The sequence below is a fragment of the Haliotis cracherodii genome, unplaced genomic scaffold (genome assembly GCF_022045235.1).
Source record: "Haliotis cracherodii isolate W230 unplaced genomic scaffold, xgHalCrac1.p SCAF_5, whole genome shotgun sequence".
NCBI lineage: Eukaryota > Metazoa > Mollusca > Gastropoda > Lepetellida > Haliotidae > Haliotis > Haliotis cracherodii.
In genome coordinates, this window is record NW_027266308.1 from 55,863,488 (window position 1) to 55,881,113 (window position 17,626).

General features: G+C 40.3%; 1 protein-coding gene across 1 annotated transcript; it reads right to left on the reverse strand.

The window, feature by feature from the left end:
* Positions 1 to 3,327: 3,327 nt before the first annotated feature.
* On the reverse strand, positions 3,328 to 17,571 carry LOC139444050 (ATP-binding cassette sub-family G member 8-like). Its single transcript, XM_071224955.1, has 11 exons — positions 17,462 to 17,571; positions 16,566 to 16,836; positions 15,765 to 16,000; positions 15,033 to 15,165; positions 12,315 to 12,438; positions 11,419 to 11,564; positions 8,954 to 9,179; positions 7,926 to 8,125; positions 6,634 to 6,710; positions 4,833 to 5,100; positions 3,328 to 3,857 (listed from the first exon to the last, which is right to left on the reverse strand). Exons 2-11 carry the CDS (start codon positions 16,804 to 16,806, stop codon positions 3,592 to 3,594), a joined length of 1,917 nt encoding a protein of 638 aa, XP_071081056.1. The 5' UTR covers positions 16,807 to 16,836; positions 17,462 to 17,571; the 3' UTR covers positions 3,328 to 3,591.
* Between the last annotated feature and the right edge of the window lie 55 nt (positions 17,572 to 17,626).

Below are 17,626 nucleotides of genomic sequence, written 5' to 3' on the forward strand. Positions count from 1 at the left end.
GTGATTTCTAATCATGCAATCTTGAAAACTTTAACATGGGGTATTCCGAACGATAGTTACGGGTTTGACGACTGAATCCTTACAATCTAGACAATCTATTAGCCATTCCAGAATGTTGTTTTGTTCAGGTTTCAAATTTGTAATCGAGAATTTGTCAAATATGTTTCGAAGCGTAGTCGCCAATTTGAAATTTGTGCCGTAAAGCACGAGAAAGCTGCCTTCTGATTGGTCATTCCATTGGTCGGTCAGGGTTTGCGAAAGGTCGGTCTGACGTGACCTATAATGGGATGTCCTCAGATCTTTGTTTAGCGGCAGCGAGAACTAAGATCTGATTTTAATTAGATTGACAACACAGCGGCCTGTATATAATTTATTCCGGATCAGGCAATTCAATGTTTGATATAACGAGCAACATCTCACGTCGTTGGGGTATGATGACACGTCATCAACGAAGTAACAGAACCTGACTATCGGATCCATTTTGTCGCCTTTTACGACAAGAATTTAACCCGGAATCCAAACTGGGGTTAATAATGCATAGTTGGCGTGATTACAACCGTTTCATTGAGAAAAATGGGCGGTTAAGGGATTTTAAAAAAATGCCCTGCTTACGTATGAGCGTGATAGATAGAAACATTTATGTATCTTAGTGTCACCTTCCGGCTCAAATGATGCAATGTTTGTAACATAAAATCAAACCATATGGCCATCAGAGTTATTTCCCTTTAAAATACATATTTGTGATCAAATGTGGTGAGTACATGCGATGGTGACACGAGCATATCATTGTGTTTCCAGTAACCTGTGATTTATGCATAGCATCATGAAGAAATCAACAAATATTAAACATAAATGTGATCATTTTTTATTCAGAAGAAATGCAAAATTATTACCGTAAGTTATCGCATAAGAATTTAAAATATACCAAGCTGAATACACCTACTTTAATATAGATTACTAGTATGTAGACAAAAGGACCAAAATATGCTGCAAAATAGGTGGTTGTCTATAAAAGAAAACAACACTGACCATGAAACCACATTACTATATATAATTAAACAATTGGATATGGGGATTTTATATGGTTTGCCACCCGTCAAGATCCGGGGAAGAATAGGTTTTCAGCAACCCATGCTTGCCGTAAAAGGCGACTATGCTTGTCGTAAAAGTCGACTAACGGGATCGGGTAGCTGTGTATTTGTTGTTACCCTGACACCTAACATTAGAGAATTAAGCAAGGGCTCTCTGTGTACTGTGTCTGAGTGAGGTATCCATGTTAAGCTGTGACATGGTATCTCAGTGGGCTAGCACTGTAAAACAAGCAAAAGTACAAACAGCCCCACAAGGCGACTATGCTTGCCGTAAAAGGCGTCTATGCTTGCCGTAAATGACGACTATGCTTGCCGTAAAAGGCGACTATGCTTGCCGTAAAAGGCGACTATGCTTGTCGTAAAAGCCGACTAACGGGATCGGGTGGTCAGGCTCGCTGACATGGTTGATGCATGTCAACTAAGTGGATCGATGCTCATGATGTTAATCGCTGGATTGTCTGGTCCAGACTCGATTATTTACAGACCGCCGTTATATAGCTGGAATATTGCTGAGTGCGGCGTTAAACAACGAACCAACCAACCAAGATGGTTTGCACGACTGTTGTTCTTTGCATTGGCATATCATTACTGACCTATTCTACCCCGGATCTTCACGGGTCAGTTATTGTAATGAATCATGTCAGACACATTATATGAGTGTACATTATAAGAATACTTATTCGCCGTTCGTTCACAAGTAAATTGATTGTACACTTAGTCTGACCAAAACATTACCAAAAACACCATTACCAAAACACATCACACAGAACAAACTTGCATATTCTAACTTAGGGAATGAACATTTTTGCATTGTTTTGTGCCGTTCCCTTGCATTGTGTGTGCATATTCGATTGCACCAACCTTAGTGGCATAATACTTGCACGATATATATATAAGTTGTGTAAAACAATATTGACAGCATTGCATTGCTAAAGGAATGAGTTTGGGTAGCATTTTCTATGTTAAACTAAGGTCTCGGCATATTAGGAAACTGGTCTCAGAAATCTCCCTTCGTTTCCAGTCAGAAATAGTCTTGTGTTCGTATTTTACATCTTTCTGTTTGGATCCAAAATAGTAGGATTACAAAGATTACACAGTTTGAGAGAAATTAAAATCCAATTACTAGTATTTGCAAAAAGAAAATTTAAAATATATCAGCCAATCAATATTGTTGTATTAGTTAATTTGTTATGCCAACGCAATATTTTCAGTTTTCCCTCCTTGAAATGCGGGCAATATTTTGGTAATCACCCTTCGGTATATTTAACTTTGCAATGAATAGATATATGTTCATACATGTCAATAATGTACACATATTCATATCTACAGCAACCCATGCAATGAATCATTTCACAAACATATCACATTAGTCTAGTCAAAAGTGATTCAAGATAACTAATAAATACATGGTACTATCTACACAGGCAGATATATATAAACATGACAGCGCACATATCGCCTAATATCCTCGTATACGTGAGCCAAACATACATTCACTGAAAGAAAAACGGTGCTTTCAAGGCGATTGAAATTGCCAATTTGCCAAAATATTGGCAACCTCTGTGACGTCAGCGTGTTTGTGTTCGATACAGAGTAAGCACCAAACTCACTTATGTAACAGCTTTGTCCCTAGCAACCTTATGTCTAGTCACGTTATTTGTATAGTAACGCGAAAGACCGAATTCTTTTAAATGAACAGGGTGGGACTAAAAATGCATAGCGAATTTATTTACTTATATTTCACTACGTCACTCTTAAACGGGCAAATATTTCATCTTCACCCTGTCTGATCATTCCTAATGGTATGAGCACATACATATAAATTGTTATATAACTAAGGTTCCGTCTGGTGACGTTATATTAGGCGTCGCGTAATGACAGCCTGAGTAACAGTAACTAGTATATGTCACTGGACACGTTATAGAATACATGATAGGGACATGTCCGGTGGCAGGAACTCACAGTCTGTCATAAGTGGAATTAAATGCGGAAATGTAGAGATCACATTACAGCCAACTACCACAATCTCAAAAGAAAGAGGGTTCGCCCTGATTTTGTTTCTTGGTTTGTCGGCAAATGTGCTTGTGGGTTTCACAAAGTGGTAAACGTCAAATATCTGGATCACTTTTGGCTTTCATAACACATCATGCTAACAGGTATAACTGAATAATGTTCAATGCGTCAACAGGAGAAGGAAAATTGAGGAAAGGTAGGTCATGAAACAGGAACTTCACAGAATCATATTCGTAAATGTCAACTGTGATTATATTCATCGCGATATCGGGATTTGGAACACAAATATATCGCGATTTAAAGGTTTTTTATAATTATGTCGAAATATTAAGGTTTCAAATGCACGACTAGAAGATAACATAAATGTAAGGTTGTCCGAGGATAGATTTTTCGAGATAAACACGTGCACATTTGTAATATAACAGATATGTTAAGTTATCCGAGACAATGGTAGTTGCTTGATCCACATTCATGAATTGTAAAACCTTCAGGCTTCGTGTGGTTTTTGTGGGATGTATTTGAGTCCTACAAAATATAGCAATAAGAAGACAAAAATGGAAGCACATATTCCGACCACTGCTTCCCAGATCTTTTCATCTCTGAAGGCATACATCGACATAGCTTCCTCGCCCGTCGCCACACAGAAAGCTTCCGGGACCCCGTCGCAGGTAAAGTTAAGTGGGGACACTACAACCAAACACAGCCCTTCGAACCCCCATCGAAGATACGACACGTCAGCCACCCATCTTAACCCTGCAACAAAATATGGTACTCCTTACATATCTTGGAATTCAGTCAGACATAATATACCATAGTGAGTGAGAGAGTATGGTTATACGCCGCTTTTAGCAATATTCTAGCAATATCACGGCGGGGGACACCTGAAATGGGCTTCACACATTGTACCCATGTCGGGAATCGAACCCAGGTCTTCGACGTGACGAGCGAACGCTTTAACCACTAGGCTACCCGACCGCCCTAATATACCATATATCGACAGTGTCACGACATACCATATCACATCTCTGCGTGTAATGACATACCATTTCACACACATATATCAGCTTTTCCACAACATACTATATAGAATCTCCGCAGGTAGGTGACATACCATATCATATCCCTGAAGGTGTGTGGTATACGATATCATATATCTGCAGGTGGGTGCCATACCATATCATATATCTGTAGATGGGTGCCATACCATATCATATATCTGCAGGTGGGTGACATACCATATCATATCTCTGCGGTGGGTGCCATACGGTATCATATCACTGCCGGTGGGTGGCATACCATATCATATATCTGCCGGTGGGTGCCATACCATATCATATATCTGCGGGTGGGTGCAGGACCATTTCCTATCTCTGCCGGTGGGTTCCATACCATATCATATATATGCGGGTAGGTGCCATACCATATGATATATCTGCGGATGGGTTCCATACTATATTTACTATATATACGATATGTACCTGCAGGCGGGTCATATAATACCATAGCTCATCTCTGCGGGTGCGTGATATACCATATCTTTCAACAGCATACCACATATCTTTGCTGTAACATACCATATCATACCTTGGTAGAAACATACTACGCTGCCATCTTTTTCATTGTCGACAGCTACAATACTATACTATGTCAAACCACATCACTGATTTACTTTGTCATGGTATACCAAGTTATAACCTTCGTCACCAGCAGCGCGGTGTTAATACTCACAGGAGAGAATGTTGTCGAGGTTGATGAAGAAGCCGGCGGACATGATGAAAATGGAGAAAAAGCTCTGTGCAAAGAATCCCGAGATTTGAAAAGTTGGCATGAGAGATGCTGAGAACATAGCGAGGCTACGTGAGCAGTAGACAGAGATGAAGATAATGGCGAAGACTTTGAGGAAGACCCATGCGTCCATTTCCAGGTTGGCGAGGAAGTACATAGGTATCATGTACACTGTCACGTAGAACGTGTGGAATGGGAGCTCGCTCAGCAACTGTAAATGTGGAAAATGTACACTGACAAAACCAAGTCAAGTGTTCATCTGAACTTACTCGGTTTGGTATTGTACAAGTCAAAATAGGGAAATTGTATCTGACATCATTTTGGAAATGTCCCCCACATGTCTACCATAAAAAGTTTTGAAAGCTTTACTAATGCCTTGATGATGAAACCTGATAAAACATATTTTTTTTTACCAAGGGTCTTACTGTGCTCTTTGAAATAATCGAAATTTAGAGTTGTTGGACTTGTGCTTGACATAAAGGTCAAATTGACCATTAGAAAGTTGAAGTCACCACTCTTGTCATACACTCTGAACTTTTTGCACCTATGTTATGAAACAGATGAGGCGGTTTTATTGGCTCCTTCTATTTCAAGTTTAGGTGGATAAATCAGTTGAACAGAATAGGCTATTTGACCATTATTCTATAACAGATCATCGATATACCTGAAGCTAAATTCACGTGATTTTGCAAGCGCGAGGAGAAATTGCGATTCATATGCATAAACCGCCGTCATATAGCTGGAATATTGCTGAATGCGGTGTTAAACAACAAACCAACCAATCATATGCATAAAGAAACAGATCAGCCAGCTGGGGTGCGAATTTGGTGCCCCCCATGAAGATGCCTACTTCTCGCCTAAATGGCTTATCTCCAAATTTCACACAGATGTTTTCTACGAGGAAGTCCAGCATTTATGTTTCTCAGTAAAGTTCAGGTGACATTGCTTGTATTCTGGACAAATTATCCTTAACTTTTGAAATGTAAATATACCAATGGACACCTCATTTAGCATCTTCCCGAGGCAAGAGAGTTAACTGACTTTAAAAGTCCAGTTTCGACCCTTGTCGAACTAGGCTGGAATTACTGGGCTCGACCGTAGCGCCACCAGTAGCTATTACCAGTAATGTCCCTTCTATGCCTCTCCTATGGACCAATCAGATTCCACCTCTCGTATCACTTGCGTTTGCTTCACACAAAATGGTGGCGCCACTTGGTCGACCTGATCGATAATCAAGATGTATGTTGTGATAAAAGGGGTCTTACATCGCGAAATTCATCAAATCACGCGAGCACCTTGATTAAAAACCTGAAAAGATTTGGAAAGTATCTGCTGACAACGAGTTGGCGGTGCACATGCTTTGCAAATCCTAAAATCGACCGAAATCTGCACGACAGTTTACGAACCTGATTTCGATTTCGGTGCGCGATTTTGAATGGACTTTGCATAGACTCGTTAGTCCAGCCAAACTGTAACTCCATAATACTAGGCTTGTTCGGCCAGGGGGGAAACTGGACTTTTACAGTCAGTTAACTCTCTTGCCTTGGGAAGATGCTCGTTTAGTGGATCAACGAATTAGCTTTTTTACGTTTTTGTGTGGGAAAGTGGTGTGTAAAGTGAAAAAATCAAATGTTTTGACAATTAAGCTTGGTTCCTTTCAGATATAATTTTAGTTTTTGGTATCAATTTCACTGGTTTCAGTACTTGGATTAGCTGAAGTCCTAGTCACACTCAAATGGTTTACCTTCGCAAAATAGTAAGCCCCCGCTGAATATAGTTTATCTTGAAGCTCAAAATATAGATATCGTCTTTCTTTATGACCTGAAAAGAAAAAAGTTTTTTTTCTGAGAGAAAACCCAAGAAAATCTAACGACACCTACAATATATCTGTCATAATTTATATAGGAATAGTAAGAGAATATGCTACCCAGCATTTAGTTTTTAATTTATGGGAGGCATTTGTTCTTGAAGTGTGTAGATTTTACGTTCGCACCTTATTGTATTCTGTTGGTCAGTGAGATAGAGCTACCAGTAAACCCCAAAATGCACAATTCCCTTTTAACTGTTTATATTCACTCGTCGTCATATGGCTGGAAAAGTGCGTTAAAGAACAAACAAACAAGACATTCACACACATTTGATTGCCATCATTTTCCAAATTTCTCCGTGTATATCGAAATACGTTTGAAAATTCGCATATTTAACAAAATGGTACCCAGAAATCGGGGGAAACATTCATAAAAGTACAACTTACTTGCATAAAAACCATTAAATCTTAAAAGAACAAAAGATTTCTGACTCGATCATGTAATACTTACCATATGAGACTGATCTGACCACCGATCCATTAGATCGCCTGTTACGAAAAGCATAAGTTGCTGCTGACCTATTCTATCCCGGAATCGGAGAAACATGGTCACCCGTTTTGTTAACACCTAGTATCATAGTCATTTATTAATCATTCGTGATTATTAATCATTCGTGAGTAATAAATGCAAAATACCTAACGGATGTTTTTGAATTTCTTTACCTATACCAACTCATCATTCTTTTTTATGCTTCTATGTAGGAAGCCTTATATTGAGCACAAGCTTTAATATGCATGTGGATTTAGTTATATTGCATTTAATAGGTACTTGTAACCGCAAACGGACTCAGTTTTCAGTTTGTCGTTTCCATTTGGGTGATCTGTTCCTTTGCCATGTGTACCCGTGAAGATCCCGGGTAGAATAGTTCACCAGTAACCCATGCTTGCCGTAAAAGGCGACTATGCTTGTCGTAAATGTCGACTAACGGGATCGGGTGGTCAGACTCGCTGACTTGGTTGATGCATGTCACCAATCCCAATTGCATGGATCGATGTTCATGATATGAATCACTGGATTGTCTTGTCCAGACTCGATTATTTACAGACAGCCGCCATATAGCTGGAATATTGCCGAGTCCGGCGTTAAACAACGAACTAAACCAAAACCTTTGCCATGTGACAATGGGCACATATAAACACCAAGAAAGCATGCTTCACTCAATACATACACTGCCCGATGACATCCAGGACAATCATGTAGGGGTACATGACGCTGATCATGTAGAGCAACCCAAAATGGTCCCTCAAAGACAACTGGTCCCTCTTGAGCTCGAAGAAGACGAAACCCAGGATAAGGGACATGGAGAGAGCTTGCAGGAACTGGACCAAGAGCAGAGCATAGTCTTCTACTAAATTCCTCATTGACCGACTGAAGTAGATGAACAAATACAAATGGCACATGCATTCGAATGACGTTAAGATTTATCACTCACTGCCCCATTGATACCACCAGGAAATTGCTGAACTATTACCACATGAGACTGACAAAGAATACTGTGTGACGTCACCGTGAGCTGTCAACCACGTCGATTCAGTGTTGTACATACGGCCTGTCTTTCAAATTTAGCAGACGTATTTCAAAGTTAATATATACATTTTAGTTTCAACAAAATCAATATAAGCGCTACCCGGTTTGTTTATAAGTTCCCGTCGCATGGCAGGGGTACCACTGTTCGGCGTCGGGCAGTAAACAAACATTAGCCTTTTTAGGTAAATTAAGTGTAATGGGTACTTCAAGTACGACAGGACATGCTTACCCTTTTCGCGAACACCTGTTATTTGCCTTTTACGCCCTTTGGAAGAGTCGGCGGAGAGTCGTGAGTGAGTGAGTTGTGTTTAACGCCGCTTTTAATTGTTGAGGCATTGCTGCTGTCCCCCGCCGTTATATAGCTGGAATATTGCTACACGGGGCGTAACACTTTACTCACTCAATCTTTAGTGAAGGAATGAGTATCCAAGTATCAGGCCATCTATGAAATGGGTATAAACCCGAGGTCAGTGTTTACTTTTTGACCAAAAACCCACGCAAAAAACAAACCCTTCAACACAAGACTAATGTATTCAACACATACCAAGTATTAAGAATACACGAGTGAAAACAACATTTCAAATCCAAACACAGAATTAGATAAAGATCAAATACACAATGGCATCATGTATTTCTATGTCACGACATATCTATTATAAAATATCTTACTTGAAGAGCACTGAAAACTGTCTTAGCTCGCCGGGTTGGTACTTGTTTGTTTTAAAGGCTGCCTGGAGTGGGTCGAATCCTGGTTTCTTGGTCTCACCATCAGCGCTATTGTCTTCAAGGCTTGCAGACGCAGCATGGCGTGTGTAGGCCGCCACCAGACTGTCGGAGATGTCGGAACTCCTGTTTTCCGTGTTATCTGTTGTCGTGTCCACCGTCGCCAGATCCACTGCAAAGGAGGATCATGCACAGGGTTGAGTCGTCACTTCCAAAACAGAAACAAAATCCTGTATTCCGAAACAAAGAAATGATGATGTTATGTTTCGAATCCTCATGACCAGGGAGTAGCTGAGCAAGTTCTATGCCCTATCACGGTAGGGGGACACAAAATATTGTACACGAGTATTCGAATACCAAAATGAGTGAGTGGGTTATCACCTATTATAGCTAAAATGGATAGAATTATCATTAAACCGCCCACTGTAACTTGATAATGCCCTCATATTGTCTGACGACGGCCATTATCACGCCCATTGCTAAGTGACGTCATAGGATAGGGATAGGTGACGTCACGTTCGATAGTGAAGTCATTAGGTTTGTTCTATGACGTTTCCATATTTGAAAAAGTGGGTCAGTGACATTCGTGTTGATTGCAGTAAATGTTCCAAACCCGATAATGGTGATACTTTTTATTCGATATCAAATTCCATCCATTTTAGCTATAATAACGGTAACGCTATTTTTCAGGGCATTATCATTTACAGAAACCCTCGGTCTTTTCAATTGCTCTCCTTCGTCGGGCAGTTAATGAAAGACCTCGGGCTTCTGCAGATGATAATGCCCTGAAAAATTAGCTTTACCCTTATAATGTTCCCACAATATTACGAAAGGGAACGCAAAATACTGTACACGGGTATTCGAATACCAGAATGAGTGAGTGAGTGCGTTATTACTTAATGTTCCCACATCACGAAAGGCAACACTGAGGATAGGCTTCCCGTATAGTAGCCATTTGAGAACTATTAGTATTGTGACGATGCTACGCGTGTGCTATGACAATTTACAAACACGAACGTTTTGACAGCCAGCGGTAAGAATTGCGATACCAGGTCAGTGGATAATAAATAATCACCTATAATAGTGCCTATGTCAATTTTTGTAAAGGCCATAATAGTTTAGGTTGGTTCATGATGACACATCACATGAAGTACATAAGTAGGTGAATGTTGAATAACGCCGTAGTCGTACGGGTCTTCTGTACATCTGGACCAGACAAACCAATGACTTAAAGCACAAGCATCAATCTACATCACCAGGGCACGAGCACGCGATGTTACAGGGCCTGTGGTAGCGGAGTCTGTTCTGATCAGTAATCACATGGGTTTCAATGGGTCAAAATATTGCGACTCGACTCGTCTCGTGCTCAAGTACCCGGTGATAAGAACCTTTTCATGACGTAATTATCTTTATGAATAAGAGTTCAGCGTGTAGGCGTACGTAGCTGTACTTTTTCTAGCGAATAAAAGCCAATAATTATAACTAAAAGTTCTATTTTTTCTGTGTTTTCGATTTTCATTAGTGTAACTTTCTGGGACGTACTGACTTATATACGTCATCGAGGCAATCACACTGACGTACACTAATATGTCTCGGACATCCCTTTGACATTCGTTTGAAATATTAATAAATTAAAATCTATTTGCAACAGTCTTACTAAAACGTGCCTGTTAACATGAGTACGCATGTGATTGGATAACTGACAGAACAATCATCCAATGAAATTACAGACGAGAACGAATACTATCAATACTTTTCAACATACACTCCAGCTCTCACGCGTAGCATAGATTGTTTGACTACATTAATGAGACGTCTTTCTTTCATTATATCTATACAATATGTGTATTGGAATTAACTTATCAGCATACCTACAATTGGCAGCACAATATATAGCGAGTTGATATAATGTTCGTAATGGCTGCTGATAGATCGAATAATATAACCCGTGATATATATACCATAACGTGTGAGTATCGTGTGCTGTTATTCCCACGATGTCGTGCATATTATGGTAAATGTTTCATTATTTACACGATATATCGTGCATATAATGGTTAAAGTTCTGTTATTTACATGATGTCATGCATATTGTGATAAATTGTCTGTTATTTACACGACGTCGTGCATATTGTGTTAAATTGTCTGTTATTTACACGATATCGTGCATATTGTGATAAATTGTCTATTATTTACACGTTATCGTGCAAATTGTGATAAATTGTCTGTTATTTACACGATATCTTGCATATTGTGATAAATTGTCTGTTATTTACACGATATCTTGCATATTGTGATAAATTGTCTGTTATTTACACGATATCGTGTACAGTGTGGAATATGTACTCTTTATGTACACGATATCGTGCGAATAGACACAGCCTCCCTACTCAAATGACCCGATTACCTACTGTAATGATCACAGGGATTAGTGAGTTCTGGGCACGGAAAGCCGAGGTCCGTGAAGTAGTCCACCATCTTTCTCGCCTCGCCGTAGTACACCATCTGACCTCGGGACAACAGCAACACCAGGTCGAACAGCTCGAATATGTCAGACCTGCAAGACAAGGTGACAGTCAGAAGAGACTTCTGGGCTCATAGATGCCATACCCGTGCCTGGTATTGGAACAGTGTGTAGAGTAAATAGCAGCAAGACTATTGCACATCATTCGTGACCAACTCGTGTTATTCCGAGACAAGCCGAATAGCGACTCGTGCCCCTCTTGTGGCCATTTCTGGGACCGGGTTCCGTCTTAGCGCAAACGGGCATACATAAAACAATTGTCAACTCGTTGCGTAACGGTTCACGTATATTTCTCCATATATAACATATATTTCAGATGCAATTTAAAGCACATCTGGACATGCCGAATTATACAGTATGACTGTATCCAGTGTATATTTTTAGATGCAAGACATATGTCAAATGAAAAATTAATTCTTAGGGATTCTTTGTGCATTCTGATTGGTTTGTCGTATTTTCGCACATAACATTCATCGATAGGGGGACGAGTCTTCTTGCAGGTTACGGAAAGGGGCGAGTGGTGACGAATGTATTGCACATGTTTCACGCGGAATATTGCCGAAGTATTCTGAACGTTCATTGGTCTGAGCACTCGCTGGTTTTCCCTCCCGTAGGATCATCATGGAGGCCGTTTGAATGCATGGGTGATGGAGGTACAAAACCGAGAAGAACCGACAAGCTAAACAAGCAACACATTAAGAAGATATGATTTATGGAATTATGATTCAACAGTATGCCCGGATTATTTCTGTAGAAACAGCAAAACACTTTGCACGCACGTACCTTGGTTGGTGTATTGATAAAAGAACACTTCTGTCATTCTTTGCGAGATTTGCCAATGTTTTCACGAGGTGGTGAGCTGTGAAGGAATCTAGTCCTGAAGTTGGCTCGTCCAGAAACAGTATACCTGGAGACAACAAGTCCATCTACTTAAACATTATACCTTGAGACAACAAGCCCATCTTAAACAGTATACCTGGAGACAACAAGTCCGTCTACTTAAACACTATACCTGGAGACAACAAGTCCATCTACTTAAACACTATACCTGGAGACAACAAGTCCATCTACTTAAACAGTATACCTGGAGACAACAAGCCCATCTTAAACAGTATACCTGGAGACAACAAGTCCGTCTACTTAAACAGTATACCTGGAGACAACAAGTCCATCTACTTAAACACTATACCTGGAGACAACAAGTCCATCCACTTAAACACTATACCTGGAGACAAGTCCATCCACTTAAACACTATACCTGGAGACAACAAGTCAATCTACTTAAACACTATACCTGGAGACAACAAGTCCATCCACTTAAACAGTATACCTGGAGACAACAAGCCCATCTACTTAAACACTATACCTGGAAACAACAATTCCATCCACTTAAACAGTATACCTGGAGACAACAAGTCAATCCACTTAAACAGTATACCTGGAGACAACAAGTCAATCCACTTAAACAGTATACCTGGAGACATCACACCCAGCCACTTAACAGTATACCTGGAGACAACAAGTCAATCCACTTAAACAGTATACCTGGAGACATCACACCCATCCACTTAAACACTATACATGGAGACAACAAGTCAATCCACTTAAACAGTATACCTGGAGACAACAAGTCCATCTACCTAAACACTATACCTGGAGACAACAAGTCCATCTACTTAAACAGTATACCTGGAGACAACAAGCCCATCTTAAACAGTATACCTGGAGACAACAAGTCCGTCTACTTAAACAGTATACCTGGAGACAACAAGTCCATCTACTTAAACACTATACCTGGAGACAAGTCCATCCACTTAAACACTATACCTGGAGACAACAAGTCCATCTACTTAAACACTATACCTGGAGACAACAAGTCCATCCACTTAAACAGTATACCTGGAGACAACAAGCCCATCTACTTAAACACTATACCTGGAAACAACAATTCCATCCACTTAAACAGTATACCTGGAGACAACAAGTCAATCCACTTAAACAGTATACCTGGAGACAACAAGTCAATCCACTTAAACAGTATACCTGGAGACATCACACCCAGCCACTTAACAGTATACCTGGAGACAACAAGTCAATCCACTTAAACAGTATACCTGGAGACATCACACCCATCCACTTAAACACTATACATGGAGACAACAAGTCAATCCACTTAAACAGTATACCTGGAGACAACAAGCCCATCTACTTAAACAGTATACCTGGAGACAAGTCAATCCACTTAAACACTATACCTGGAGACATCACACCCATCTTCTTAAACACTATACCTGGAGACACCAAGTCCATCCACTTAAACAGTATACCTGGAGACAACAAGTCCATCTACTTAAACACTATACCTGGAAACAACAATTCCATCCACTTAAACAGTATACCTGGAGACAACAAGTCCATCTACTTAAACACTATACCTGGAAACAACAATTCCATCCACTTAAACAGTATACCTGGAGACAACAAGTCAATCCACTTAATCGGGAAAACAACTACGTTAAACAGTATACTCGGAAAAACAACCACGTGAAAATGTAAACTCGGAAAAACAACCACGTGAATAGTATACTCGGATAAACAACCATGGGAAACAGTATACCCGAATAAACAACCACGTGAAACAGTATACCCGAATAAACAACCACGTGAAACAGTATACCCGAATGAACAACCACGTGAAACAGTATACCCGAATAAACAACCACGTGAAACAGTATACTCGGATAAACAACCACGTGAAACAGTATACCCGGATAAACAACCACGTCAAACAGTATACTCGGATAAACAACCACGTGAAACAGTATACCAGGATAAACAACCACGTCAAACAGTATACTCGGATAAACAACCACGTGAAACAGTATACCAGGATAAACAACCACGTCAAACAGTAATCACGGATAAACAACCTTGTGAAACAGTATACTCGGATAAACAACCATTTAAAACAGTATACCCGGATAAACGACCACGTCAACAGTAATCCCCGATAAACAACCACGTGAAACAGTATGCACGGATAAACAACCACTTAAAACTGTATACCCGGATAAACAACCACGTGAAACAGTATATCCGGATAAACAACCGCGGGAACAGTATACCCGGATAAACAACCACGGGAACAGTATACCCGCATAAACAACCACGGGGAACAGTATGCCCGGATAAACAACCACGAGAAACAAAATCACCGACAACCATTTGAAACAATACCCCACGTGACGTTACATGCCCGGCTACAGCCACAACTTGAGTCATTGTCTCACCGATTTACTGAAAGGTAACACAAAATACGTTCACTAACTATTCTGGTAGTTTAAATTGTTATGATTTATTCGTGTGTGCAGGGTATTTTGAATAGTTCGCTCCCATTTGTGTTTGGTGCATCACTTGTTATGAGACAGATAAGAGTATAACTAACCTTAGAAAGTTTATACATATTAAGATATACATGAAACTGAACTGTCGATGACTTACTCGGATCTACCAGCAGCTGTATCCCGATGCTGATCCTTCTCCGCTCCCCGCCCGACACGCCCCTTATCTCGGAGTTTCCCACCCTGGTATCAGCAACATGGGACAGACCCAACTCCGACATCACATTTTTTACCTGCGGCAACAAAGCAATTGCAATGATATTTTAAGACTTTTACAACGAGTGCACATTTACCATGGATCTTATGCAGCTGTTTATCATTCTTCTTTAGAAGAACATTAAAGACTTGGATGCAAATCAGTTGTTGTCATGAAAAAACTCCTGGCCGTGGTAAGTTGCATAGACGCAAACCATCTAGGTCTCACTTTTTAAACACCCCATGCTCAGTTTGGTAGGCAGTTTCGACCAACGAACTCATTTTCACTCGAAATAACTCACAACAGTAAACTACGGTTATAACGAACTCAAAGGGACCACTAATTTTAGTTCGTAATAACCGTAGTTCGTTATAAGTATATATACAACATATATACATCAAATGGCCGGGACTAAAAATATGTTCGTTATATCCGTCCGTTCGTTATAAGCGTGTTCGTTATAAACGTAGTCTACTGTATATATTCTCCGATTTTACACCGGACTGGCGTTAAAAGAGAGGAGGATCCTGACCTAATTAGGCGTGCAAAGAAAGTTATCGTGAGTTATCGGATTATTATTTTGTAACTATATACATACACTCCTCTTTTGTGTGTACACATTCCCCGATCACTCACCCTGTCTTCCACCTCAATCTGCTGCATATTGGTGGGAAGTTTGAGCTGTGCTACAAACATTAGTGTCTCTCTCACAGTCAGGTTTCCCAGCAGCCGGTCGTCCTGTCGCACATAGGCTGAGCAGGTGTCTAACATAGTCCTTGTTCGTGCAGCACCGTTCAGGTAGACCTCACCAGTTACCTCCCCTGTCATCGTCCTGCACGCCATCACGTCAAGCAGTGATGTCTTTCCGCTTCCTGTTGGTAAATTGGGTATTGGAAGGCGACACCAAGAAGGATACGTAACGTTGTAATATTTTTTAAAAGCGAGACACCAGTAAAGCCAACATTTCTGAGTTCCAATTATAAACTCTCAAACCATTACTTTTCAAATTTGTTGTTTCACTTTAGTTGTTTAAAAAACGACTTTTAAAACATTGATTCTGCTGTCATAATCGCCAACTATTTCAAACATGTCTCTCCGGTATGTAAAAGAAGTTTGTACAACTAATTCACAGACAAATACTCTTTAAACTCTTACTGCTCTTTATGTGTATGCCTATAATTATTAAAATCAGTTCGGGATTTCCGTCCACAGTAAGCTTACACGTTTTGAGATAACTGACATACCATTCTAAGAAATGTTAATCCCAGCTGATTCACTCACATACCTGAGATGTCATCGATCCCAGTTGCGTGGATCAATGTTCATGATGCCAATCACTGGATTGTCTGGTTCAGACTCGATTATTTACAGACCGCCGACATACAGCTGGAATACTGCTGAGTGCGGCGTTAAACAACAAACAAACAAAACACATACCTGAGCTTCCCATGATGGCCAGCATCTTCCCGCTCTTGACTCCGAAGGAGATATTTCTGAGCACCATCTTAGTCTGTGGTTCTTCCAACCATTCCCAGGGCATCTGCAGTGCCGCCAGTCTCTGCCATATCTTGACTGGTCTGTCACTGACAGAGTAGGACAGGTCTTCTACACGGACATCAATGGGAGCATGTTTGTTGAAGTTGAGGTCAACGGTGAACACTTTATCGATGTCCACCATTGTCGTCAGTGGTAATTATGCATTCAGGAACTGTCGATGAAGAAGGAAATAGCTCATGAAGTGATTTCTGAGTGATGGAATATCATAATTAAATCTTCATATTTTAAAGTCTGAAAATCAAATATTTACCTCATGCAATCTCATTTAATCCTACAGGAAAAATATCATTCGAGATCAAGAATACTGTATGACTGGAAGATTGAACTTCAATCTATGAGCAGGAAAGTTCTAATGTCATTCACCGCGTTATCACGATGTCCTGTATCGTTATCTTACCAAGTCTAGTCGATGTCAACAATATGTCAACACCATGTACACTTCGAGCTCATATATTAACCGTGACTATCATTACGAAATCTTATCAATCCTTGGTGCAAAACCCATTCGTGTCACTGGACCCTGGTCCATAAACCATCAGTACATCATTCCCCTTTAAGGATGAAACCAAAAATTTAATCCATCTGCAGCTAATGTGAATTGATTTCATTGTTTTGAAACAAAATGCATGATGAATGCGTCAGTAAATTGGGTTTAACGCCGCTTTCAACTTAAACCCAGTCATACCACAGCGGGGACAATTTTAACCACGAGGTTACCCCGCCGTTGATGAAGTCATTGTGAGCTGTTTAGTAAAACGTGAGATGTATATATTTACCTTCTATGTCGCAGACACGAGACCCGTTCATATTGCGCCATGGTTGTCAGTTATGTCGACGGTAGAGGACGCATGCACGTAGTTCTTGTCAAGTCCCACATTTCACAAGGGGTGTTTATCACCAGGGACCCGCAGGCACGAGGTCTGATAACACATCGACATTAA